The following is a 26810-nucleotide window of genomic DNA, read 5'->3' as shown; positions in this document are numbered from 1 at the left end:
GATAAAAGACTTTTCCATTTTCCTGATCATGACAAGGAGCACATGGTGGGTGTGACCAGTCAGCAGGGGATGCTCAACTTCTCCATTGCACCTGATCCGGATGATCCCTACCTCTGATGTTTTAAGAGGTTGGTGTTTGCTCCTGTATTGTGTAAATGGACTTCTTTATTTCTGTTCGTTTAATCCGATCTTCGTATTTCGATCATAAGAGAGTGTATGGTTATTTAAAGCAAAGGGTATCATTAAATAGTTTATGTTTACACTCTTATAGCCCTATAACCATTCAATAATTTCTAAAAGACAAAAAATATTCCAGATTCTTAAACCAGTCACACAGTCACTGACATGGTCAATTTCATCAGACATTTTTATTTATTAATGGTTTTGAAGGTAGGACTTGTGGATTTGGGAACTTTGATAAGGTAATAGAACAAGGCACTTATTCTCCAACAATGGGGAAATGCTAATTAAGGGAGTGCTTATAGGGGAGAATATGGTATTATCAGATGCACAAAACCTTCCTGCTCTTAGTGTAGTATGCTATATACTAAGTGCAAAAAAAAAAAAAATTTCTTATTTCAGTATTACATTTGCAAACCTGCTTTATTAATTAAGGTCTATGCAATTTTGTGTTTTTCCCTTTTCTTACATGAACATGGAACATGCTTTACACATCAAGTAGTAACAAATATGTCACACCTTCGTCACCTTGGTCTCCATTCATATATAGCACCATATAGCTTAATGGTGAGCAAGGTTCTATATTATTAAAGAAAAACTTATGTTTAAAAAAGTCATGTACAAATTTCATTCTCAGAACGTTAACATTTGCTCCATTATATTTATAAGTCACTTAAGTGGTCTCAGGCTGTGGTCTAATTTCTAGTCAACAACTCAGATGGATATATTTTTTTTTCATGTTGCTTTTTGACATGATAATGTGTTATTTGAGCTAGCTGTGTTTGAAATCAGGAAGTATGTTGAAAGCAGGAAATGGCCCTCATCACCAAGGAACCAAGAATCAAAACGGATGTAATCATGTGAATTGTTTTGTTTTTTAAACTCATATTCTGCAGTACCAGACAGGATAAAGTGCTGATGTTGCATACCACAGAATGTATTGTGTCTAACTGTTGTATATCAATCACATCTGATTGAGATAGATTTTTGCAATATCACACACTGATTTATGGAAGAATGAAAATGTCTCGAAATGCTCTCTGTAGACTCCAGCCTTCATGGTTATACAGTACTGATCTGTTTGGTGTGATTGGGTTGATATATTGGATTTCATTATAGGGCCACACAAGGAGGGAATCTTATGGTATAATCACTCTGTCTGTCTGCTTGTCCATCTGTCTTTGTTTTCTCAAATTCCCACATAACTTTTTTTATGGTTATCCTAAAGTCACAATAACATCATCTCAGCCAGGATATCCTTTTATTTAAAATCAAAATTATTAATTTGGAAAGAAATTTAATTGTTATTTATCATGTTTATGCTAGCTATATTTTGTGTGTTTGATATTTGACAAATGACTTCCAGAACCATAACCACCAGAATTATATGCCATGCATAATTAATAAAAATTATCTGGCTTGGGGTAGATGAGTATCCCATTTTTGACCCTCCCCTCTGTCTTTCTCCCAACCAGAAACCTGGCTCAGGGGCCATAAAACTGAGATGAGCTAACTTTTGATCTTGGTCTCACTTTTACAAAAGGAATATTATAGTGGAAAAGGGAGACTGAGATCAAAAGTGAGCTCGTCTCAGTTTTACGACCCCGGAGCCTGGTGACAGCCCTTCCTCAGCAGACCATTACTGAGTGGTCTGTTTTTTAGTTCTAATTTATATTATTGTACATGTAAAATCTTGAATATTTCTCCATGATTCTTATCGATCGACTTAAAATACATGCCTTCAGTCTGTTGATGCTGCAGTCAGTGATGTGGGATTTTTGTTTTAAAGAGAATTTATTAAGGATATATTAATTTTTAAAAGTATTGAGTTGCTCAATATTTTCACAAAGAAATTTATTGCAATTAGCACTAGCTGGTAAACTGATCATATAATGGGAAAACAAAAAGCAAAATGAATGACTTCCAGGCATGTGAAGATTTTACAAAAATGCAATTTTGACAAAATTGAACTTTTAATATACTTACTAGTAAAGTTATATAGATTTCACACTTTCCCCTTGATATTTACCTAGTATTATGGTTTTGCTTGACATATGTTTGAGATTTATATCAGGACCACTGGGCTATATCCTTCAAATTATCAACCAGTAAATCTGATGTGCCTGCTGCATTTGCGTTTTCTTTTGTCAGTATTTGGACTTTATAGGGGACTTTTATGACGGGATATTTAGCTGTCACTCACACATTAAGCCATCAGTGTTGACAAATTAACGCTTTTGTTAATTACAGGAGTGGACGTTTAACATGCCTTGCTGATGTCTGAAGGCTTAACGCACACCGACTGACTGTGTCCACAGAGGGAGGAAAGATTGAGAGGTGTCTCAGGGTCTACCCTGTTTCATATTAAGGTAGGAGCATGATTTGTTAAATACGAAAAGGTGACATATTTTGTCACCTGTGTGACAGGTAGGTAGGACAAGATATATATACCCTGGAGTAACATTTTAAGTGACAGCCCTGTTGTGATTGGGTTCTGATGTGTGGATGAGATCACTCTGACAACCATGTAATGCAGTGATATTTTCTGAGTTCCGGTCTTTTCATCTGTCTAGATTAAGAAATCAATGTTTATCTGTCTGCTATGTTTTTCCTATATGTAAACATATAAAATATGATACTTTTAAATGCTCCACTCTGGTTTTATATAGAAATTGTAAGAAACATGTAGAAATTTATATATTGAATCTTGTTGGACAATATTAAGAGTATACAGTCAAACTTCGTTATCTCAAAGTTAATGGGACCAAGAAAAAACTTCGAGATATCCGAGGATTCGAGATATCCAGGGTAAAATACTTAAAGAATAAGGGGGTCAGGACTTCCAAATCACTTAGACATATCCACGGTATTCAAGATAATCAGTGTTCGAGATACCGAAGTTCAGCTGTATAATATAAATAAAAATATAAAACCATATCATTGAAAAAAAGGTGATCTAGTGGTTTATAAATTATCCTGCTTCTTATTAATTGGGGACATGAATAGATATTTATTCTTTACCTTTGAGTAATGAAATTTGAATTTTATCTGAGATGGTATTTATTAAGGGAGACAAATATACCATAAGTCCTCTGTGTTTCAACGTGTTCAATAATTTATTAGTTTTTGAGAAAGTTAATGGTTTGTAATATGTCTATTCCGAATAATAATTCCCTGATTAATTGTGAAATGAATCAATCATACTTATAATTAAAGTCATCAGAAATTGTTGGTGGCAATTAACAGTCAGAATTTTGGGCTTCTTGTGAGAATATTACCAACATAAGAAGGTTAATGGAAGGAAGTCTTGATTTTGGGATGTTTTTCTTGCATGATTTATATTTTTTATAATTAATTTTTAGGAAAATATTACCCCCCCCCCTTTCCTTCATTTAAAGCTTGTTATGTTTTGTTGGTTGTATATGCATGTGTAAACAATTTGTAGACAAACTTGAGATACATACATTTATGTGTGTATTAAGTTTTTTTTTTTCCCTTTCAAGATGATGCCCTTGGTTACTGTAGATTCCTTATTTTACGCGAGTACTTAACATCGCGAAATGGCCCAAGGGCGTCAAATCGCGAGAACAATAATTCACGAATGGGTGATTTATCTAGAGATTTTACATACATTAAAGCACCATAAAAATAAAAGCAAGTAATTTTATTTCGCGAGTAGTGCTTCTCGCGTAATTACGTGATAATTAACTCCTCGTGTATATTTAGGAATCTACAGTACTCTAAAGATCCTTTAATTTGTTAAGAGTCTTTCACAAGTTTTGGCCTCATTTTAGTGAAACCTTGCACACAAGTTTAGACCTCTCCTAACGGCAGAATTCTTAATTTTTTTTTTGTTGAGGACAGGTGTTACATGTAACACATGGCTACTAAAAATACAAAATACAAATCGTGGTTTCTATATTTTGATGTTATATTTAGCTCATCTGAGCCAGAGTTCTGAATTTAGATGTTTAATGAGTAGGGATGGGAAATCCGAAATTTTTTCATAATCAATTATCGGAATAATCGGATGCACTATAATCGATTAATAATTAATCTATTGATTTCAAGTCTTAAATTTGTTCATTTTTGAATGAAGAATAAATTGGTGAAAAATTCTGGGGTGATTTCTAAAATACTTTTTTTATGTATTTTAATTGCATCATTTGATTCATTTATTAGATTATTACTTAGGATTTAGTAATTTTCAAAGAAGAATGCATAAAAAATCATAGAATAATTTACTTTTAATTAATATTTGATTAATCGATTATTCAAATTATAATCAATTATCTATAATCGTGGTTCATTTCGATTAGATAATCGATTTAATCAATTAATCGGTACATCACTATTAATGAGATAGTTTTAATGTGACCCTCCGTGACTTAATTTGGTAACCAAATTAGGTCAGGAAATGTATCATCTTAGACTGACCTTTGCAAAAATATTCTACAAAATTTGATAATGTATTCTTTAATTTGTCCATTGAAGTATTTTGATTTTTAGCTCACCTGAGCTGAAAGCTCAAGTGAGCTTTTCTGATCACCTGTTGTCCGGCGTCCGCCCGTCTGTCTGTCTGTCCGTCTGTAAACTTTTCACATTTTCAACTTCTTCTCAAGAACCACTGAGCCAATTTTAACCAAAGTTGTTACAGAGCATCCTTGGGTGAAGGGGAGTTTAAATTGTTAAAATGAAGGGCCAACTCCCCCTTACAAGGGAAGATAATCAAGAAAAGACAAAAATTGGGTGGGGTCATTAAAAAATCTTCTTCTCAAGAACCACAGGGCTAGAAAAGCTGAAACTTATGTGGAAGCATCCTTGAGTAGTGTAGATTCTAAATTGTTCAAATCATGGCCCCCACGGGTAGGGCGGGGCCACAATAGGGAATCAAAGTTTTACATTGAAATATATAGGCAAAATCTTTGAAAATCTTTTTCTGAAGAACCACTGGGCCAGAAAAGCTGAAACTTATGTGGAAGCATCCTTGGGTAGTGTAGATTCTAAATTGTTCAAATGATAGCCCCCGGGAATAGGGTGGAGCCACAATAGGGAATCAAAGTTTTACATTGCAATATATAGGCAAAATCTTTGAAAATCTTCTTCTGAAGAACCACAGGGCCAGAAAAGCTGAAACTTATGTGGAAGCATCCTTGGGTAGTGTAGATTCTAAATTGTTCAAATGATAGCCCCCGGGGGTAGGGCAGGGCCACAATAGGGAATCAAAGTTTTACATTAAAATACATAGGCAAAATCTTCTGATGAAGAACCACTGGGCCAGAAAAGCTGGGTAGTGTAGATTCTAAATTCTTCAATTCATGGCCCCCAGGGGTAGGGTGGGGCCGCAATAAATATTACAAAGGGGAGGTCTTGTGAAGAACAGGGCCAAAGTAACTCAGGTGAGCGTTGTGGCCCATGGGCCTCTTATTTTGTTTCTTAATTTGTCAAGTGTCATTAGAATGTTTCTCTGATTTTATGTCGGAGAAATCAATCCATTACTGTCTAGTTACAGTGCATTTTACTACCCAGGTTTTTTTTTTTGGGGGGGGGGGGGAGGGGATAATATACCCCATTTACCATTTCTCTTGGGATTTTAAGTTTTTATTAAAAATATTTAAAGTTATTGTCTATACACAAATGAAAACAACATAAAATTTTCAACTGGTTACTGAGATTTGCTATCTTTAACCTGTTACAAATATGACAAATTCAATAATACCAATGATGTAACATCCTATCAATTTGCACTCTGTAAATTAGTCTTGAAAATTGTAAGGACTTCTCAATTTACAAAAAAATGTAATGCAATAATTCTCTTTGAGCTCTTAAAAGCACATTTTATCTGAAAAAGATGCAGAAAGGGGTGCTTTCATTACTATACCAGAAGATGTTTGCATTTCTATTACATGTATATTAATTAACATGAACAATACTTTTTCAACAAGTTTGCATAAGCAAAACTAGTCCCTAGCTACCAGCAAGTGTAATATGGTTCCCATTAAAATAAAAAAAAAAAATTAGGCTGCAATTCCATCAAAAATTATTGAAGTAGAACAAAATACAAACTTGATAATCTCATCAAGATAGACTGACATAGACTGATATACCAAAAAGAAACTTCATATGTGCGAGTGTTTGGGAAAAAAGTGTGGAATACCAAGAGGAAGTCTGATTCCCTTTAGAAATTAAAACGACCATAATTCCATCAAAAATCATTGGAGCAGAACAAAATGCAATCTTAATTTGTAATTCATCAAGTTAAACTCACAAACTGAAAATCAGCTCAATATCAGCAAGCGTATAAAAAAAAAATGAAGAAAACCAAGTTGGAGAGACATGCAGACAAACGGAAGGACAGACAGCTAGAATGACAGATGGACAGACAGGAATATGTGGAGGAAAGGTATAGTCCCCTTTAGTTTCACTGTTAGGGGAACTAATAAAGACATTTCTTCTTTAACGTGCATTTGAACTGTAGAAGCATCTTAAGAAGATGACTGACCATGCCTGGTTACATGAATAAAATCACTGTTCTTTGATTTTCTGCAGGTTGCTGAGTAATGCAGAATGTATGAAGTTAATGTTCTCTGGTCAATATTTAATGAAGATAGAGCCTTATTTGAATGGCTTTGATCACCTGGATAATCAGTGGAGCTTGGCACATTCTCCATTCAGAATATGTCGGTTTCATCTATATCAATGCTTTTTTTTGTAGAAAGAAAATTCAATTTACTTGTTGCATCCATTTGATTTTTTTTTTATTTTTAAGTGATTGAGATAATGTTTGAAGTGTTTTAAAGTACAAAGTATGAGCATATTCATCCTTTCCAAAGCTGATTTTAAGTGTTCTTAAGGGAGGTGTTTATTTTCTTTGTTGTTGACAACAATAAGAAACTCCATTGATTCCCTGAAGGTTCAATGGTTAAGAAGTTTTCAATATTAAATGATGGAAGACGAAGATATTTCCCCCGTCCTTCTAGATACATGGTGAAAGGAGAGAGAAATTGATTACCGCTCCACTGTCTGCGTAGATAAAGTGTTTTCGTATTCCCGTCCAGGACACCTGAGGGGGTGAAATGCATTTATTATTGATTGACAAAGAAAACTGTAGATGGACCTCTTCCGAGGCGAAACTAAAGGCGAGAAGATATTTTATTAATTGACAAAGACGTGTGAATCTAGAAGAGATGCACTTCATGATTTTTCACTTATTTTGGTTTGAGTAAAGTCAAAATGGCATTTTTTACTTTCAACACGGTCTAGAGTTTTTATATGAAATAGCATTCATTGAATGAGAAGTAGGGAAAAAATCTGTACATTTCCTATGTTTATGGATGTTTTATTGTGCAAAAAAAATCTTGATTGCAAATCGGATATTATTTTTGGCAATAAAATTTCTTTTCCATTTGATGTTATTGTATAAATAGTGTCTCTTGGTTGATCTCATGATGGATTATAGATAGATAATTTGGTTCCCGGGTCGAGTGGCATTCTCTTTTATAGGTCCTACAGAAAAACTCTGGTGTGAGATCACAAAAAGTAGGTGTTTTATAGACCATTCCATTTGTCTTCTTCCACAAAAGATATACTTAAAAACAATGTAGAAAAAAAAGCATTAACATGATATAAGTGTTGGAGAGGCAGACATTGATAAATGCTAATTGTGTTAGTGAATCTAAGAAAGGGAGGGATGAAGAGAAACCTTTTAGTCAGTCAGATGTGACCGGCTTATATATCAGTCATAGTGGGAGTAAGTGTCCGAAATGCTTCCTGAAAAGTGATTCTGATGGGACTTGTAAGCCAACCTTGGTCTTGCTAATATACACATTTCTGGTTTTAAATCTTTGAAATATGAGGCAACTGATAAATCTTTGAAATATGAGGCAACTGATAAATCTTTGAAATATGAGGCAACTGATATATCTTTGAAATATGAGGCAACTGATATATCTTTGAAATATGAGGCAACTGATATATCTTTGAAATATGAGGCAACTGATATATCTTTGAAATATGAGGCAACTGATAAATCTTTGAAATATGAGGCAACTGATATATCTTTGAAATATGAGGCAACTGATATATCTTTGAAATATGAGGCAACTGATATATCTTTGAAATATGAGGCAACTGATATATCTTTGAAATATGAGGCAACTGATATATCTTTGAAATATGAGGCAACTGATATATCTTTGAAATATGAGGCAACTGATATATCTTTGAAATATGAGGCAACTGATATATCTTTGAAATATGAGGCAACTGATAAATCTTTGAAATATGAGGCAACTGATGTTTCCTAAGAGCTTACTGCCGCATATTTCATGAAGTAAAATATTATTTCTTGGAAATTGGTAGGGAAAAAACATAATGAAATTTTAATTGCAATCAATTTGCATATTTTCATTTTAAATAATTGCCCACAAAAGATTCATGAGAGATAATTTATAGAAAAAAATTCTCAATACTTAAGCAGTATAAATGAATATAATCTACGTTGAAAGATAACTTACCTCATCAGTGAGATATTGAGAATGATTGCAAAGTCAAATTATGAAACATGAATTATATAAAACATTTAAAAGTCACTTGTATGTTTCAGTATTCATGAGATGTTTTATCATGTTAAAAATAAGACACAACAGAGGGACAGAAATTGATCAGTGGAGTTATGGGCCTTGAAATTTATCTTGGTGGTAATTAGAAGTGATGTGTTTGGAAACTAACGGAATCCTGTCCCAGCTTAACGTGATTACGAATGACGGCGGTAAATTCTCACTAACTTGATTGTCACATGACAGAAGTAGCTGATCTGATGAAACTCAATCCGTTTTGGATTACTGAACCAAAAATCCCTCGATTTTAAGGATTTAATGTTCAATCTATACATAGTATTTTTGTTTTTCTTTTATAGATTTGTATTGGGTTGTTAAATGTAGCTGATGTAAAAAAAAAAAAGAAAATTAATCCATACATTAGTTATCAACATCAGTTTTCTTTTCATGCTTTGATCTAAAGGAATCCATTTAGAAGCAAGAATATTATATTTTTCTGTTCATACACTTTGTTTTAGTAGAAGGGCTGCTATAAATTGTATACTTGAAAATCTTTATTGTATAGTTTTTAATGTTAATTTTATTACTGGATTTTCTTGACATGTAAAACTATGTTATATAATATCACATATTTGTCCCATCAGTATGTATCCTCTCCCCATTGTTTTCTGTGTAATAAGGATTTCATTTTCATTATATGTCTAAAGTTACGCTATGGATTTATAGAAAATATGACTCCTAGTAAATATTGCCCTGACCTTTAACTCTATACACTACAGGAATAATGAGATGGGAAAGTTGGAACATAGTTAAAGGTTGGAGCTCAAATTCATATGCACTAGAACAAATCATACAGTAGCAATCGTGCGGTCACTCAGTAGAACAAATTTATTGTCATCATCCCAGTAAGTTCATGTGGCGTTTCCACTTCTCGCCGGGGTAGATTTACATCGTCTCCTTTGGTCCCTAATTGGAAATTGTGTGAAGAGAATGACTACTGGGGGGATAACTTATGAGGTTATTGAATGCTGATTTTGCAGGGATGTAAAACTATGGATGTTGATGGATTCTGATAAAATATTGGTCAAATGAACTTTATCAAGTTAAAGATTTTATATTTAATAAATTTATCCACATATCTTACTGTATGTTCTGAACCCTAGCAGTTAACTGAAGTTAAATATTGTATTTATTTACTATCTTATTTAGTAATCTGTTCCTTTAAAGGTGGTTTTAACAAGGAGTTCAAGTCTGTAGAAAATATCATTATAATTGATAGCTAGGGATGTATCTATATATTCATATAAGTTAAGTTTTAGTTTTCTTTGATAGATATTATAGACTCAGTGCAGTAAGATGAAAAGCAGAAAGCAGTACGTGGCATGCAATGTTCCTATGTTGATCTATTACAGGATTATAAATGGCTACAGAGATGCAAGACCAAATTCTCTTACCAAGAGATCTGGGAACATGGATATGATAATTATCTTTGGTATTAAGGACCTCAATGGTTAGTAGAGTCAGCCTGACTATGAACCAATAGAGTAAATATGAATTTCCTGACTGTCGGTCTCAAAGGGACGTTATGATCATGCGGGTCCTAAACCAGGCTGTACAGTTCTAAACAAGCATGATAAAAATCAGGACTGATTCTATAAACCAGAATCTGATGGAAGCGTTATTATTTCAGACAGATTGTCTCCCTTGGGACACTTGGCAGCCATGTTGTTTTTCTTTAAGTATTTCAGGCTCCTATTGGTTTATTAGGAAGTTTTCTTCAGTTGATAATAAAATCTTGATCATACAAAAGAAATCCTATGGGAAGTGTATTTATACTTGAACTGATCTGAGATGATTGAACAATTCTTAATTGGTTGGAATATATTTTTCCCCTGTAAAAAAAGAGCCATTTAGATTGATATATTAACATTTGAAGAATGACATTGACCCATTAGAAATTGGGAGATCTGAGTCTATGAAGTTCTTATGTTTTAGACAAGAAAAGGAAGTTAATATATGTGCTGTATATATTTGTGTTGTCTTTTTAAGGATTGATTTTAAAAATCTTACTGTAATAAATAAAAATTATTATTAAAAACTTTAACCATTGACCACTAGGGTATATTTAAATCTAAGTGAGGTGTGCTGAAATTTTCAAGAACCACCAACAGCTTAAAAGGCTATGTAGAACAAAAAAGGTTGACTGCAGCCCGTTTGATTTCTTTTTCACCAAGATCCCCACAAATCTGAGTATAGAAATACATTAGCTTTAATATCACCCTTGTAATATTGTATTTTTTATTGCCTTGAAATGTCATTGATGAATTGTGGTATTTCAAAAGAAAAATAATTATAATGAATTTTGAGTAAAGACATATTTTAGAAATGAGGAATATAAATGGTAAATTTAACATGTTTAACGTCAAAATTGACAAAGCATCTGACATGATTAAAACCATAACATGTATTTTTAATCAGTAATCCTTTCTATTTTTGAAGTATAAAGATTTAAAAAACCAGATACATTGTTGCTCTCAGCTGATCTTAGACAGTTTAAACTGTACTTGGAAAGGTCCAGAAAAAGATAAGGAATGGGGTTCCTTAACACGCAACGTAGTAGGTAAAGTTTCCATTTATAGCTTGATAAGAGACAACAAAATCCGGGTTATTTAAAAGTTTAAGTAAACACACTGTATAATCAATTGATAAAAAAAGTATCAAACTAACCGGGATCTATAAAGCGTTAAATGGAGCATTGATTTCAGAGAGGATTTCAAAAAAATTATGAGAATATTTTCATCACGTTTGCTTCTCTACTTGGAGGACCACTGGAGTCATTTCTGTTATCGGCATAAGAGACAATATCTGTGTACTGTATTGGACATATAAACTGTATGGGAAGGAGTCTTCACCTCTCGTTGTCTTATAGGACATTATTAATTGATCACTGATATTGATAGCTAGGACTCACGGTTTTCTTCACCGGAGCCGACAGTGAGAGAGAGCAAGTCCGTGAAGCTAGGTGTGCTGTTCTAGGCTTTGTCAGTGTTTAATTTCCGTTTAATTATCAGATTTCTTATTGGACCTTGTAGCTGAGGGTCTTCTTTTAGATACAATTCCTGTAGTCCTTAGAATTTTTTTGGTGGAGATCAAGAGGGAAAAATTATCAACTCCTTTAAGGATTTTTATTATATTTCTGGTCTTCATGGCATAAGGCTTTTTCAAATTGGTAAGCAGTAGTAAAACTCTAATATAAGTATTTTAAATTCTAGTTCCATATTTTGCATGCATTTGTGTAAAAGACAATTTTGATTGATAAATGAATCACTTGTTTTACTAATTTTTCAAACGGCCATGAATTCGTTGATGTTCTAAATTATTCTTTCAGTATATGTAATTGTTTTGCCTGTTTTAAAGACGAAATACTGTATTATTTATTAAACTGACTGTCCATTTAATATTGATCAGATCTGTAACATATATTTAAATTTGAAGCATGCAGGTGTATAAAGAGAGGCTAGAACTTGTGGATAATGATTAATGGTATTATATTGATTGAAGTATCATTTATGGAAAATCATGCAATATTTGTTCTGTGCAAATTAAAATGACTGTAACATGTGTAGGACAATTGATCTTTGAAGGAAAATTTTGCAGATAAAAGAAAAATGGTAATACAATGTAGAATCGATCTGGTTAGCAATTCTTTTATTTCAGTATTATCGCGCAGATTTTCTTTTTCTTTGCCTTTATTTTAAATTCAAAATTGTGTAAAGAATGTAACATGATATTTAAAAAAAAAATTAATATTTACTCCGGAGTTGCAGACACTGGAATGTTTAACATTTGGGATTTATCTGTTTAAACTAGAGGTATAACAATATGGCTGAAGCAGGCCTTTCAAAATATGCCGGTACCCGGTACTTTTACCCAGTTGAAATTATGAATGTACCGGCCAAAATATTCATTGGAGAAAAATTTGATTACATATTTAATTAAAATCGCTTCCACAAGGTACTTCCTATTTTTGAAAAAGCACCGCCTGTTTCTAATCTTTTTGAAAGCCCTGCTGAAGTGGCTCATGATATAACTCAGTTCTTGATACACCAAGTCTTTATATCAGGGTGTGTACCGCAGTATTTCACACTTTAATTTTTAACACCCATTTTGTCTCTTCTGAAATAAGAAATTATCTATCATAAAATGTATAAAGGTAAAAGATATTATTTCCTCAAGTATTAACATTCTATAAACCTGGAAACACAATAATAAGGAGCAATAAAAACATAGAAATCACCATAAGATTCTTTGTAAACTGATATAGGCCGGGTCTCACAAATGCTTCGTTAATACAAGCGTGTAATATTTGTGCATCACCAGGCTACAACTTTTATTTCATTAGAATCCCTCAAAAATGAATATAAAATGCTGAAATTGTGATGTTTTTTGTAAAATAGTATATGATAAAAATTTTTGCATATTGTGGTAAATTTTTACACCCCTACTAGTTTAAGATTATAGGCTTTTGTCATATGCAATGTTCACCCCCTTCATTACTGTACGGTCAATCATTTAATGAGATCAGTGAAGAATTACATGTTATCTAATTACTTTCATATATCACTTCTGATGTGAATAACAATCAGCATTGAAACACAAACACCTGGTGCCTTTGTCCAGGATCATTATAGCTTGTAATATATTTCACAGTCACAAAGCAATTCAGCTTGCTTTGTACAGCATGAGGAAATTGAAAAATTATTTACAAATATGTTTTCTGACCTGTTCTTTGATAAAAGGGTTTAACATGATTGATTCACATTTTTTACACATAACAGCTGGTGTTTTTTTATTTTTAATACTTGGTTGCATTTACCAGCAGTTGCATGTGATTTACAAAACTGGATGACTGAGTATATATATATATATATATACATGTATTATGATACTCTTACTTGACATGATTGCAGAAACTGTGTGGCATTTGTCTTCAAAAAAAAGGTTGATTTTAAAAACATCCTGTAATGCCAACAACTTAAGCCATAGTGACTTTGAGCACAGGGGCCACCTTAAAAATATATTTGGTTTTGCCTTTTCCCTAATACTCAAGAATCAAACTTCAGGGAGATAGAAATTAAGGGAGGTAATTTTCTTCACATTGAAAAATATTTTTCCCCATGTAATTTAGAGAGTGAAGTGGGACTGATCTGTTGATATCCGTTAAAACATTATGCATTAATACTCTTTAATCTGTCTTAATTACAAGGCTTAGTCTCTTTAATGTAGGCTTAAACTGCAGATAAAAAGAAAATTGCATGCATTTCATTTGTTTAAAAAATAAACAAAAACAAAAAAACAAAATTAGACACAGTTGAATTTTTAAATCGGTCTGGGGAAGACAAACAATTGTTTCACTCATGTAGCCCAATTTTCAGTTTAATTATAAGATTTAGATGATCTTTAATCAATCCATACTTTATTGATGATATGTTTGTACATTAATGGACTACCATTTATATTCAATGTATTGTTGCTGGCTGAAGAAATTCAGATGCCCAGAACATGGATAAAATCAGGGGTACCCTTTAAAGGCACCCAGCCTGAGGACATTAGTAAATGATCTGAAAAAAACAAACATTAATTGCTGCTTAAATTGTAAAGTAAACCTATTTGAAATGAAATTCTGTTTTTAAAAAAATGCAATTTCTGAATTAAGAAAGAGTTCTTTAGCATTTATAAAGGTCAGGAGTTGAATTTTTGGGCAGGTAAAACATTCATAATGTGAAAACAGGCACAAAATGGCAAGATCATGTTAATGACTATGAAGTATATAAGTTTCTATGCATGCAGCCAGTTTTTAATAAAAATGATGACAGTCTTGTATGTTAATTAATCTTTTGTTACAATGTTGCGGTAAGCAAATTGTGTCACCTACCAAAAAGAGTGGCTTTCTGTAGTTTGCATAAATTATATCGTAATTGGTGATATCACAGCTCAGAGTCTAGGGAGTTTGGAGACAGTCATTTTAATAGGTGCTAATTTTCATTGAATTGTCTTGTAGTGAGAGGCATTTTGAATAAAAAAATTCTTGGATAATTTATATTGATTACAAGGATTTTATTATTGGTCCTTTTGAAAAAGGTAAGTTCTTGATGGTGTACATGTAATTAATTAAAAACTTTTTTGAATGTCAAGAGATTTAATTTTTTTTATATGTGTGAGTTTCAAATTATATTGTAAAAAGTATTTTTTGTATTAACACTGACTTTAACTTGTTGAAGTATTAATAAAATAACGCAAAGAAGAAGATTATAAATAATTAAATTTCATTTAATTTAAATTCATTTAATATATTTTTTCTGCATATCAAAAGGTTTTGTCAATAAGAAATAGAATTATATATTCAGTTTTCAACAATAAATGTCATGATCTTGGAGAAGCTTTTGCTATTAATAGGTTCAGTGTTTAATCATTGTTAGCAAAGTTATTTGCCATTAATTAACATGATTAAGAAGAAAATAAGGTGAAGGATATGATCATTGATGACACGTCCTGAATGTGTTAATTAGTGCGATAGTCAGGACCATTTTCTGGCAGATAATTCTTTGCGGTGGTACATATATTCATCAGTTTCCTTTGTACAGTAAAACTTGCTTATATAGGAACTCGGATATCAGTAAATTTTGTTTATAAGGAAGTTTTATATATATATATATATATATATATATATATATATATATATATATATATATATATATATATATATATATATATATATATATATATATATATATATATATATAATTTCCATCCCACACATTTTAACATTTTCTTATATAGATAAAAAGAATTTAGGTTATATATATATATATATATATATATATATATATATATATATATATATATATATATATATATATATATATATATATATATATATATATATATATATTAGGAAATAAGTATTTATAAGTACCTGGTGTCACTTCCTCATAAGCAAGTTTTACTGTATTGGTCTCAGTGATTATAAGGAGATATGGTGGCCAGTATTTGATGAATCTTCAGAGAAAAATGGCTCAGCAACATATAGTCTTATTGATACCTAATAATAATATAGCTTATTTTACCTATAGATATATAAAGCTTTTATAAAGCTTACTTTTATAAAACTAGATTAATACAAAATATTATGGATTTGGTACAAACTTGGAGGTAACCCAGAATGATTTGAAATATCAAAGTTCAGACTTAGTTTTCATTCAATTGTCAGTATGCTGTAAAATTAATCCTGTTTATCTTTTGGTACCTAAAGTTTTTTTTAATACTGCCTAATTATTGCTTCCAGTTTCACTGCCTTAGCTGAAAAAAAAATCTGCAAGAGACTCCAGTCTTGACTTTTTGTAGCCTGTCCATCTGTTGATTGAATGTTGCTTACATGTATATAAGATTGAATCCCAAGTCCTTGCACCATTGTAGTCTGTATTAATTAATTTGTGTCTCTTGATTATCCTTAAAATCAGGGGTCATTGACTTGATTCTAGTGTTTATAACACATTTAAGGGGCATTGACACAGTACTTTATAATATTATCATTAATGAAAAGTATGTTATGTTTTGCTGAAAAAAGTGTTTGCAAAAACTTATTTTTGGGGTATAAAAATATTGTTACCTTTGAGTTCAAAAAAATATTTTATGTCAGAAAATTAAGAGGAGAATCATTTTAAGATTTCCTAGATTCCCACTTGATGTACCTTCTTACCATGTTAAACAGGAGAGCTCCAGCAATGGTGGCTATTCTGAAATGCTGCAACCATGCATTTAATAAAAATATTTCTGCATCTGCATTCAATACCTGGTCCTGTATTTACATCTATAGCAATTACACCCCTCTGCTTATTTTTTTCTTGCCTTCATTGTACTTTTGAGATTCATGAACAGGCTAATATTAGGATGGTATTTTTTAATGAATCTGGCCATAATCTTGGACTTTATTGGTTGAGGTTTTCGTTGTAGGTGGGTCACCCCAGCTAATAAAGGAAACCAAAATCACCAGGGTTTGCAGATTAGTGAATAAATCTTAAAATTTACATGACTTTTACAAATGGAAATGCTAATGTACAGTCAGGCATTGTGGTTTTAAATGTGCACAACTGACTAATTTTTGCAGGAAAAAATTAATTTTCATAAATCTTGTTAGCATCACTTTAGACATTTGTGAGCTGCAGTTATGTACCTAAACTAGCTTTTTTTAATTTGCAGACAATTATCTTTGCATTATTCAAATATCTTGTCATGAGATTTGTCAGTTGATACAGTATAAATATGCTGTATTTGTTATGTCACATATGGTGGACCTCAAATTCAGAGGAAGAGCATGCGTTTATTTAATAAACTAAACTCTGTATCACTGATGATGTTTCTTTGTAGTAAAAAAATTGACTGCTTATAATGAACTGACTAGGCTACCACATCCAACTCTCAAAACAATATAGTCAGCAATATAATTTTTTGCTAAATTATTTTTACTTAATGAATCTATATATAGGGAGAGAAATTGGTTTGGAACCTAAATTCAATTCATTTATAAGTCCTTTTGTGATGATCTACATTGTCTGAAATATTTTTTGAGTTAATTTGTAAGTTTGGCAGAATTAAATGACATTACAAAAACATGAAAACCAAAGTGAGAGATTGTTAACAGTATATGCACACGTCACTTCTGCAATTCTTTGTCAGATCCAAAACTGACGTAAATGCAGTTTTGAATAGGCTATCTCCTGAACCCGAGGGCAAACGTTAATTCCAAATTTGGAGGATGTACCTTAGGGAGTTCCCCCACAACTGTGGATAATTACAGCATTTCTATAATAATGGAAGAAGTAGCTATATATATATAGATCCAATAGCCTCAATAAAAGTTAATGCCCAAACCTCATGCAATACATTAACCAGTTTTGAAAAATGGCCATCAGTATTATTCACAGGATTGTGATAAATATTCATTGAAACCGTAACTGGTAATCTTTTAGTTTGTTAAAAACAACATTGTTTTTGTAAAGTATTTTTAAAAAGAAAAATTATTAAACTTTTTGCTCACACCAGTTTTCCAGCATGGCAACTTAATTTCTCTCACAATTTTGTCGTTAGTCCTTGTCTACCAAGTATGACTTTTCTCCGAGACATAATTTTTTAGTCCCGATGAGAAGTGATTCTGTGCTTCATTAAGAACATCCTAATACAAAACTTGTGAAATTTGTAGTTGCATTTCAATGAAAGTTGGTATACAGTATTGTCTAAGTGGAAAAGGGGGGGGGGGGGATGGAGATATGGAAAAGTCAAGCTGAAGTCAGAAGCTTAAAGCAAAAAAAATGGGTTTTCAGGAAAAGTTATCTGGACTTGAAAGAGTGATCTATTAATTGACTTACCCGCAGGAATTCTTTGAATTTATGTACTGTTAATTGTCAATATCATTGAACCTGCGCAGTAGTTAATGACCATGCACGTGCATGCTTGAAGTCATGCAATTTAACACTGATTCAGGGGATTTTATGTAAATGTAAATTAATTACTTCATGCAGTTACAATTTTAAATTAAATAACTGGTATGTACAATGAAAATCACTTAAATGTTACTAATTAGTCTGAATTGAATATATGTCAGTTTCTTTCTATTGTTTTTTATTTTATGTTTTTTAGTTTTTTTTTGTTTTTTTGTTTATGAATCTAACATCTGACATAAACAAAGGTTCTCTAAATTTTGATTAAGCTGTATCTTAATCAGAGACATTCATTTTAATATTTTCGTCACTGTATACCGATTACTATGATTATATAAGTATTTTCTTGACTTTAATGATCCTGGTTTTAAAGCAAGAATTCAAATGGTTAATGTTCATTCATTAATTAAATTCAAAAATGTGAATCCATTCATGGTAAAGTGGACTTTAAAAAACTTACGGGAAAATCCACTGTAAACATGGTTATAAGTACAAATCCTGATTGTATACATTTAGAATAAGTTAAACGTAGTTAATATGATGTGTTGAGCGTACTTGCAGAGAATTTTATTACGTTGATGCTTACTTAAATATTTTTACTATGTATTTCAATAAACTCTGCACTAAGTAGCATTATATAATCATGGAGTGGGTTCTTTAAGTCTTACGTGAGAATTTGAATTGCTTCATGTGGAAATTTATTTGATTAATAAGCTGTCCAGCATATGTCTCTTGCAATTTCTAGTTCCTTATATTATGAAGCTACAGCTCTGATATAAAGAACATGAATTTTTTTTTGCATAATGGGAGAAGAAAAATGCATTAAATTTCTTGTTTTATTTCCACTTTTTAATGGAAAATTCCCCTGCATATGTACTGGACTTAAATTGTGCCTATAATGATAATTTTTAATCATGAAAAGTGAAAAATCAAATATGAAAATATGCACCATTACTGCGTAAGGTAGTGCATTGTTATATAAAAGTAAGAGCTGTACTATAGATGCAGAAAAAATAATAATTAAATTAATTTGCAATATTTTTCAGATAGTGAATGTATAATGTCTTGACAGTCCAAGAACAAGGGAAATAACTCCTGATCTAACAGGAACAGATCTCACCGAAGACATACACAATGGCTAGTCTCTTCCGACGAAAACGGGGTCTCATTTTCAAACTCATCATTGGAATTCCAGCCTTATGGTTTTTAATTGTGATATTTACAACATATCAAGGGAAACTAACTGACAGTGATAATGATGCTGAAAAACGTCAGGAGAGGGGAATAGTCCACCGGGAAAAGGACATAGTTCCCCCTCCAGATAATCATATACATTTTGGTAATCATGATAATTTAAGACATGATCGAAAAATTCATGAAGAAGAGAAGCAGATCTTAGCCAATAGAATTCAAGCAGATAAACGAGAGAGTGAGTTAAGACAAGCGGAGAAGGTGCGGGCACCTGTCGAGGAAAATAAAGATGATACGCTGAGATTTAAAAAGAAAGAATCATTACCAGAAAGGCCACCTGTAGACCCAAATGCACCAGGTAATTTAGGCAAATCTCACTAAAACTTCAATTTTATCCACCTTTCCTTTTTGGGGGGTCAAGATGCAGGGCAAAAAAATAAAAGTGCTAGAACTTCACCAATTTAACAAAAGGGGATGCAAGATGATAATATCAAGATCATGCTTTTTTTCCCGCCTGTGTAGTTAGATTGATAAATGATGTCTGATTTAAATGAATTAATAACAAGTTGGTGCATTCTATAATTCTGCATCTGCTGGATATGTAGGGACTTGAGTATTATATGCACATGTACTTCTTTACCTTGATTATTGGTAAGTACATTTTTTCAGATTGCTTTTTAATGAAGATTCTTTTAGAAGATGGTAACTGTGTTAGAGATCTGCTTGTGAGATATTAGTTGCCCTTCTGAGAAAAATTCCTGCATTAAGGCCAAATTAACCAACATCATTAACAGTTCCTAATTTGGTTCACATGTTTTGGTTAAGGTACAAATCTGGTAGAAAAATTCAAATTCATTACACTGTATAGTCATGGTAAGCACAGTGAATGAAAATTTGCAAGATCAAATGATAAAAGAGTCCACAATACTACTTGAGTATGATCCCTAGAGAATATCATAGCAAAAACTGCTAATATGCATGTCATTTCTTTCGTTTTGATAAATCATAAAAGCTCTTGTAGGCTGTTGTGTTGTTATTGAATTTTACAGAGAAGCTGGTTATTTCAACTTTTTTCCCCCTTCCTCTAATGAGTTTTGAAATCTATTTGATTATTTGATGCAAGCTTGGCTAAAAGTCGACAGCATTAATGAGGTTTGATGTATTGCTATGACAGACTAAACTGGGGGGGATTGAAGCTTGGAAGCCTTTGTATTGTCATCCCCTCCTTATCTCCCATAAATCTTCTACAGAGTGTCTTCCTGTTTAAAGCAACAGTGATATCTTGAATGCAATGTTAGCTAATGGAAACAGTGAGACAAAACACGTCATTCTTTTAGGTTAAGTATGATATTCTCATTCCTGGAGTATAGGAATTAAGGAATGTGGGATTATTTAGTTCATCATATCTTTGTTTATACCAAATTAAATGATGAGAACTGCAGATACCCTTTCTTAATTGGTGATCTTTATATGTAGATTTAATTTTTAAACACATGTAATATACAAGTGTTCACATTGTAGCTGATTTGCAGCATCTAATTCTAATTAGATTGATAATGTAGGTAAACATTTATCTTTTTAATTTTTCAAAAAAAAAATTACAGTAGATTATAGATTTTAATGTGTCTAAAAGATAGTTTTTTTTTAAATATATGGAAGAATTTTTACAGTCATAGATAAACATGGGACTTTTAAATTCTGAATTGACATGCATCATGAAAATCTTATAACCATAAATTTTTTGCATTATGAACATTATCTATGTACGGAAGTAAATGAGCTGAAGCCTTTTTTCTTGAAAAAAGAAAATCATTATAATAAGCAAATCATTGCGATAACAGATATTATATTAAGTGAAAGAGGGCTATTATTTCATAGCACAGTTAGACCTCTTTATCTCCAAGATATCCAAGGATTCGAGATATCCAGCCTGAGGGTGAAATTCTTAGGAAATAAGCGCATGGGACTTCAAAATCACTTTGACATATCCATGGTATTGGAGATATTAGTGCTTAGGATACTGAAGTTCAACTGTATTTATATATTATAATAAGTGGAGTATATCAAATTTTAGGTGAGGGTGGTAAAGCCGTGGTAATAGACAAGGACAAGTTGTCTCCAGAGGACAAGAAAAAGTTTGATGAAGGCTGGCAGAAGAATGCGTTTAACCAGTATGCCAGTGACATGATCTCCCTCCACCGATCTCTTCCTGATGTCAGAGATCCTGAGTAAGATATCATATCATTTATTATAAAGAATGTTTCCTTAGTTTGGTGTGTAAATCACACAGACTTGTCACATAGGCATATAATGCTTATTTGCAAGTTTTGTAATTTACGCAACAGTAAGGCTCACAAAACTAAGAAAATTCCTTTAATAGACATGTTGTATTTACATTTTAAAGCTTTAAAACCAAAAAAATACACTCAACATTTGAATCTTTTGCTGTCTTATATCGTTAATTTTCTTTTTTAAATTTCTGTCATGTCACAATAACATGTTTCTCTGTGTATGTTTCAATGCGTGACAATTCACAAAATGGCATTCAAATTAATTTCATTGTTGGCTTAGTTAAACAACACAGCAAATTAAATTATAAGTAGATAAGCCCCCTGTCTATTGGGCAAATTAATTATAAGTGGATAAGCCCCCTGTCTATTGGCCAAACCTGTTTTCATTTAAAATTTTTAGGGGGAGAGGGATGAGTACAAAAGGGCATTGAATTATGAATTGAAAAAAAAAAATATGTCTACTACATGATCTCCAGAAAATATTGATGCAATAAAATTGAAATGTCGCTTACTCACGAGAGTTTTATATTCAATTAGTTTTCCATTATTTTAACTTTCTTGAAATTGGAGTATAAAATGACAGTCATTATTACATATTTGAAAAAATAATTGTCAAACTATTTTCCCAAATTTTATGTATGCACCATTAAAGTTTCAAAGTATCAGCTTACTATGCCAATTTAATTCCATTATCAGAAATTAATTTCAGTAAAATTTTGTTCCTAGTTCATTTTATTGCACTTTCCCCCATTAGTTATGTGAATCAGAGGAATTAAATACAGCCATAGAGAGTAGAAAACTGATATTTTGTTTAATTTATCACACACAAGGGTGTGATGCATGAAGGGGGTAGTTTTCCTTCCAGCTAAAATAGCAATATCCATAATAAGCAGGGAAAGCAGGGCTCAGAAATAAACATGCTGTTTATGACTCCCTGGTTGGTTCTACTATTTGGTGACTTGATGTTATGTAACAGGATCTATTCTAATATGTTTCTAGTCTTTTTAATTTGCCACTTCACAGTAGTTACCAAGGAGCTGTCAGATCAGTTTCACGGAGATGTCTTTTAAAGTTCAACTAATGATCATCATTAAGGATAAAAGTCCAACTCACTTCTGATTAGATGGGGAAATGTTGCTGATGGAAGTTTGACAATTATCTCAAAACAGCATACCAGGATAAAAATGAAATATGCACTCAGTTTCTTTAAAAAAAAAAAAATTATGCCGTCCATTTCAAAAAGGAGGGGGAGGGGTGTTTCTTAAAAAAAAAATAGCAATCCATTTCAAGGAGGAGGGGGTTGGAGGTTAGGGTCAGATGGCTTTAATGTTTAGGCAAGGATAGAAAAGAAATCATTTAGGACAAACTGGAATTTTCTATCCTTGGAACTTTGCTCAATAGGGAACATTGTGTGCAATTATGCTATCTAGTTTCAAAAGGGAGGGGTCAAAGGTCAAAGGTGGTGGCCAGGTGTTAGGTCAAAATTATATAAGAGGACAAAAAGAAACTTTCTGTTATACAGAATTTTCTATAAAAGGGTAATCACTGTTTTCCCTGAACTGAGTATATTACATTTTGTCTAGAAAGTGCTATAAGCATGAAGCATTATTTCATCAAGATTAATTTGCACAGAAATGCAATGTCCAACAAATAGATTGCCAGTCTATATAAAGGAACAGACACCATTAATTGTATGAGTTGAATATGGTGTGAATTCTATTATTGTTGCTGGCAGCAGATATCAGATAAGATGAAATTCAGCTTGTTCAGTAGACCACAGCTAACCAAAATAAAAACCAAAACAAAATGGAACTCATTTATTTCAGATTTTTATGCAATCATTAGTTTCCTTACATATTCCATAACTCTTGTTTGTACATGATGTTATGTAACTTTGTAAAACCTTGATGGGTTGGTGAGCATCATAAGTTTTTATAATATAAAATATTACTGTGTATTCCTTGTTACAAGACCTTTCTTTAGGTACCAAGATACATATGTATTTGACCTCATGACCTTCACCCTGGTGTTTGACCTTCTTTTTAAAAATTTCACCTCGACTATGAGCTGCCATACCGGGGCATCGTGTTTCACAAATATGTTTTGCTTTTTTTTTAAACTTCTTTCCTTAGTGAATCCTTTTTTTTAATAGTAAGATTTGTTGAGTAAATTTTTTTGATTAATGTACATACTATTGCTTTATGCAAATTGTACCTTTTGTTGTATACATTTATTGGTGCTGTTGTTTCAGTTCTTTGTGACTCATTGTAGATGTAAAGACTTGAAGTACCGTGACAACCTTCCCGATACGAGCGTGGTAGTGTGCTTCCACAACGAGGCTTGGTCCGTTCTGTTGCGTACCGTTCACAGCATCATTGATAGATCCCCACCCCACCTACTGAAGGAGATTATACTTGTGGATGATTTCTCTGACATGGGTAATCCTATCTTAAAAGATATAAATGTGGATAAAAATATCTTTGTTAGCTTACCTGAGCTGAAGGCTCAAGTGACTTGATCAAAATTTGTCCGTTGTCTGTCGTTGCATTAACTTTTCATATTTTCATCCTCTTCTCCAGATCCACTTGGCCAATTAATTCTAATCAACCTTGCCTTAAAGCATCTTTGGGTGAAGGGGATTCAAATGTTCAAATGAAGAGCCGACACCCTCTTTCTAGGCCAATCTAGGGGAGATAATTAAGAATTAGTAAAAATTATATGACATCGATTAAAAATATTCTTCTTGAAAACCAGTGGGCCAGAAAAGTAAAAACTTATGTGAAAGCTTCATTACATAGTGTAGATTCAAGTTTGTTCAGATTCAAATCATGACACACACCCTTCTTCGGATAGGGAAGGGTCACAATAGAGGATCAAATTTATACACAGGAACATGTAGGAAATATCATTAAAAATTTTCTTTTTAAGAACAGCAAAGTCTTGATTAGTAATGTTAAAACAGAAGCATCCTTAGGTATAGTACATTCAACTTTGTTCAAACCATGACCCCCAGGAGTAGGGTTGGGCCACAACAGGGAATCAAAATTATGCTTGGGAATGTGGAGGAAAATATCATAAAAAATCATTTTCTGATTACCATCAAAGCTATGATTAGTAATATTAATACAGAAACATCCTCACATTAATGTAGATTCATGCTTGTTCCAATCATCACCCCATAGGCTAGGGTAGGGCTACAACAGTGGATCAAAGTTGTACATAGGAATATATGGAAAATATCTTAAAAAATCATTTTCTCAAGAACAGCAAAGCCATGATTAGTCATATTCATACAGAAGCATCTTCAGGTAATATTGATTCAAGTTTGTTTAAATCCTGACCCCTGGACTTAGGATTGGGCCACATTAGGCAATCAAAGTTATACATAGGATTGTATAGGAAAAAAAATCTTTAGAAATCTTCTCAAGAACAGCAAGGCCATGATTAGTCATATTAATATGAAAGCAACTTTGTTCAAATCATCAATTAGAGTGGGACCACTTCATATGTATTTAAACTTCAGTACTGATTGAACTGATTATTGTTTATCTTTAACCAAAGTGGTCAGGTGAGTGATGTGGCCCATGGGCCTCTTATTATATTCAGCATGCCATTTTATTAAATTGTGGATACTTTAAGTAATAACTTTATCTGACCATCACTTAATTAATATGTTTCTTGACAATTCAAAAACTTTTCAACATAATACATGTAAATTTGTATTTGCCATGCATATATATAGTAAATTAGAAAGCAAAATGAGAAATTCGTAACTATGTATAAGTATGCTATCTTTAAACATATTGATTTAAAAGACAATGCCATTGTTTGAAACAAGTCATGATATTCTATTTTTGTTTCATTTACATCGTTATTTTTCCTTTCTTGGACTTCCCAATACTTAAAACATAAATGTATAGGTGGGGCCAATTGTTTCACACCGAAACTTTTAGTTTCAACATAGTGGAATTTTTGAAGTGCACTGTAACTTGGAACTGTTATTACTCAAATGATATCAATATTGGTGTCAGAACGGGAAGTATGAAACTTTCAGCATAAATTAGCTCAAGATTACTGCAACTGAAAGGGGAGGGCTGGGGGGGGGGGGAGGGGGGGGGGTCCAGATTGAAAATCATGAAGATGGTTTTTACTGGGTTGAACATATAGTATTTGATTCAATGTTTCAAATGATTTGCTTGAATTAAACATTTGGTAGTATGCGAAAATGGATTACCTGTCAAAAGACTTGCTGTCAGGCCCAGTGCTTCAATAATGTAAGAAAAACTGAACTGATTGATTACCACTCCCACAAGGAAAGGCCAGGCATGACAAAACATTCAACTTTTAATTGATTTCTACAAACCCCAACATGTACACAGATCAACCACAAATGTCATATTGATGAATTGTCAAAAATTTGCATGTTAATTTGACACATTGGGGGAATTCAAAATATTTATCATCCAAGAGCCATCAGCACATGGAAAACTTTATCAATTTGGCATTTCCTTGCCTATGGTCTCTTTATTTTTGGCTCTAGGACAGTTTTGATGTTAATTTCAAGATTTAAAATTATAATCATATATATATTTCAGATTATTTATTATCTGTCATGCTGCAGATATATATAGATGTTTAGTTGACGTTGTCTGTAGGTTTTTTTAAATGATTAAGTGAATGCAATTAATTAATTGAATTTTTTTTCTTAATTTTGATAATTAAAAACATAAAACATAGCTATTGGTCATTGGTTACACAGTCTGCAATCAAAAACGTATTGTTTTAAAAATTAAAACTTACATGGACTCTCTTCTTGTGTGTAGATCATCTAAAGCAGCCCTTGGAGGACTATATAGCCAAGCTTGAGAAGGTCAAGGTTGTTAGAACAAAGAAACGTGAGGGTCTGATCCGAGCCCGTCTCCTTGGTTACTCTGTGGCAACAGGAGAGGTGCTGACGTACCTGGACTCCCACTGTGAATGTGCAGAAGGTTGTATCATAGTTTCTTCATCGCGTGAATTGTGTGAAAACAACACATTTTGAAAGTTTCTTGCTAATATCTAATAAATTGATGAAGAAAAGTTTTATTTATCTG

At 32.3% G+C, this 26810-nt stretch overlaps 1 protein-coding gene across 4 annotated transcripts in view; it reads left to right on the top strand.

Annotated features, from left to right (window-relative positions):
- The first annotated feature begins 2459 nt into the window (after positions 1–2459).
- The window catches only part of LOC133188499 (polypeptide N-acetylgalactosaminyltransferase 5-like), a 40920-nt gene continuing 16569 nt past the window's right edge, over positions 2460–26810 (top strand). The window contains exons 1-5 of one of the 4 annotated variants that reach the window (XM_061323956.1): positions 2460–2549; positions 19282–19784; positions 21501–21654; positions 23989–24155; positions 26541–26705. In XM_061323956.1, coding sequence (XP_061179940.1) covers positions 19370–19784; positions 21501–21654; positions 23989–24155; positions 26541–26705 — 901 coding nt within the window. In that variant the 5' untranslated portion in view covers positions 2460–2549; positions 19282–19369. Of the gene's footprint in view, positions 2550–14863; positions 14880–19277; positions 19785–21500; positions 21655–23988; positions 24156–26540; positions 26706–26810 lie in introns of those variants that run through there. The other 3 variants (XM_061323952.1, XM_061323955.1, XM_061323953.1) reach the window with 3 other exon arrangements.

Source organism: Saccostrea echinata, unplaced genomic scaffold (genome assembly GCF_033153115.1).
Source record: "Saccostrea echinata isolate AGI-Se365-2 ecotype Australia unplaced genomic scaffold, CSIRO_AGI_Sech_v1 ptg000016l, whole genome shotgun sequence".
In the NCBI taxonomy this organism is placed as follows: Eukaryota; Metazoa; Mollusca; class Bivalvia; order Ostreida; family Ostreidae; genus Saccostrea; species Saccostrea echinata.
The sequence above is the reverse complement of the archived record's forward strand: the minus strand, read 5'-3'. Positions and strand labels throughout refer to the sequence as shown.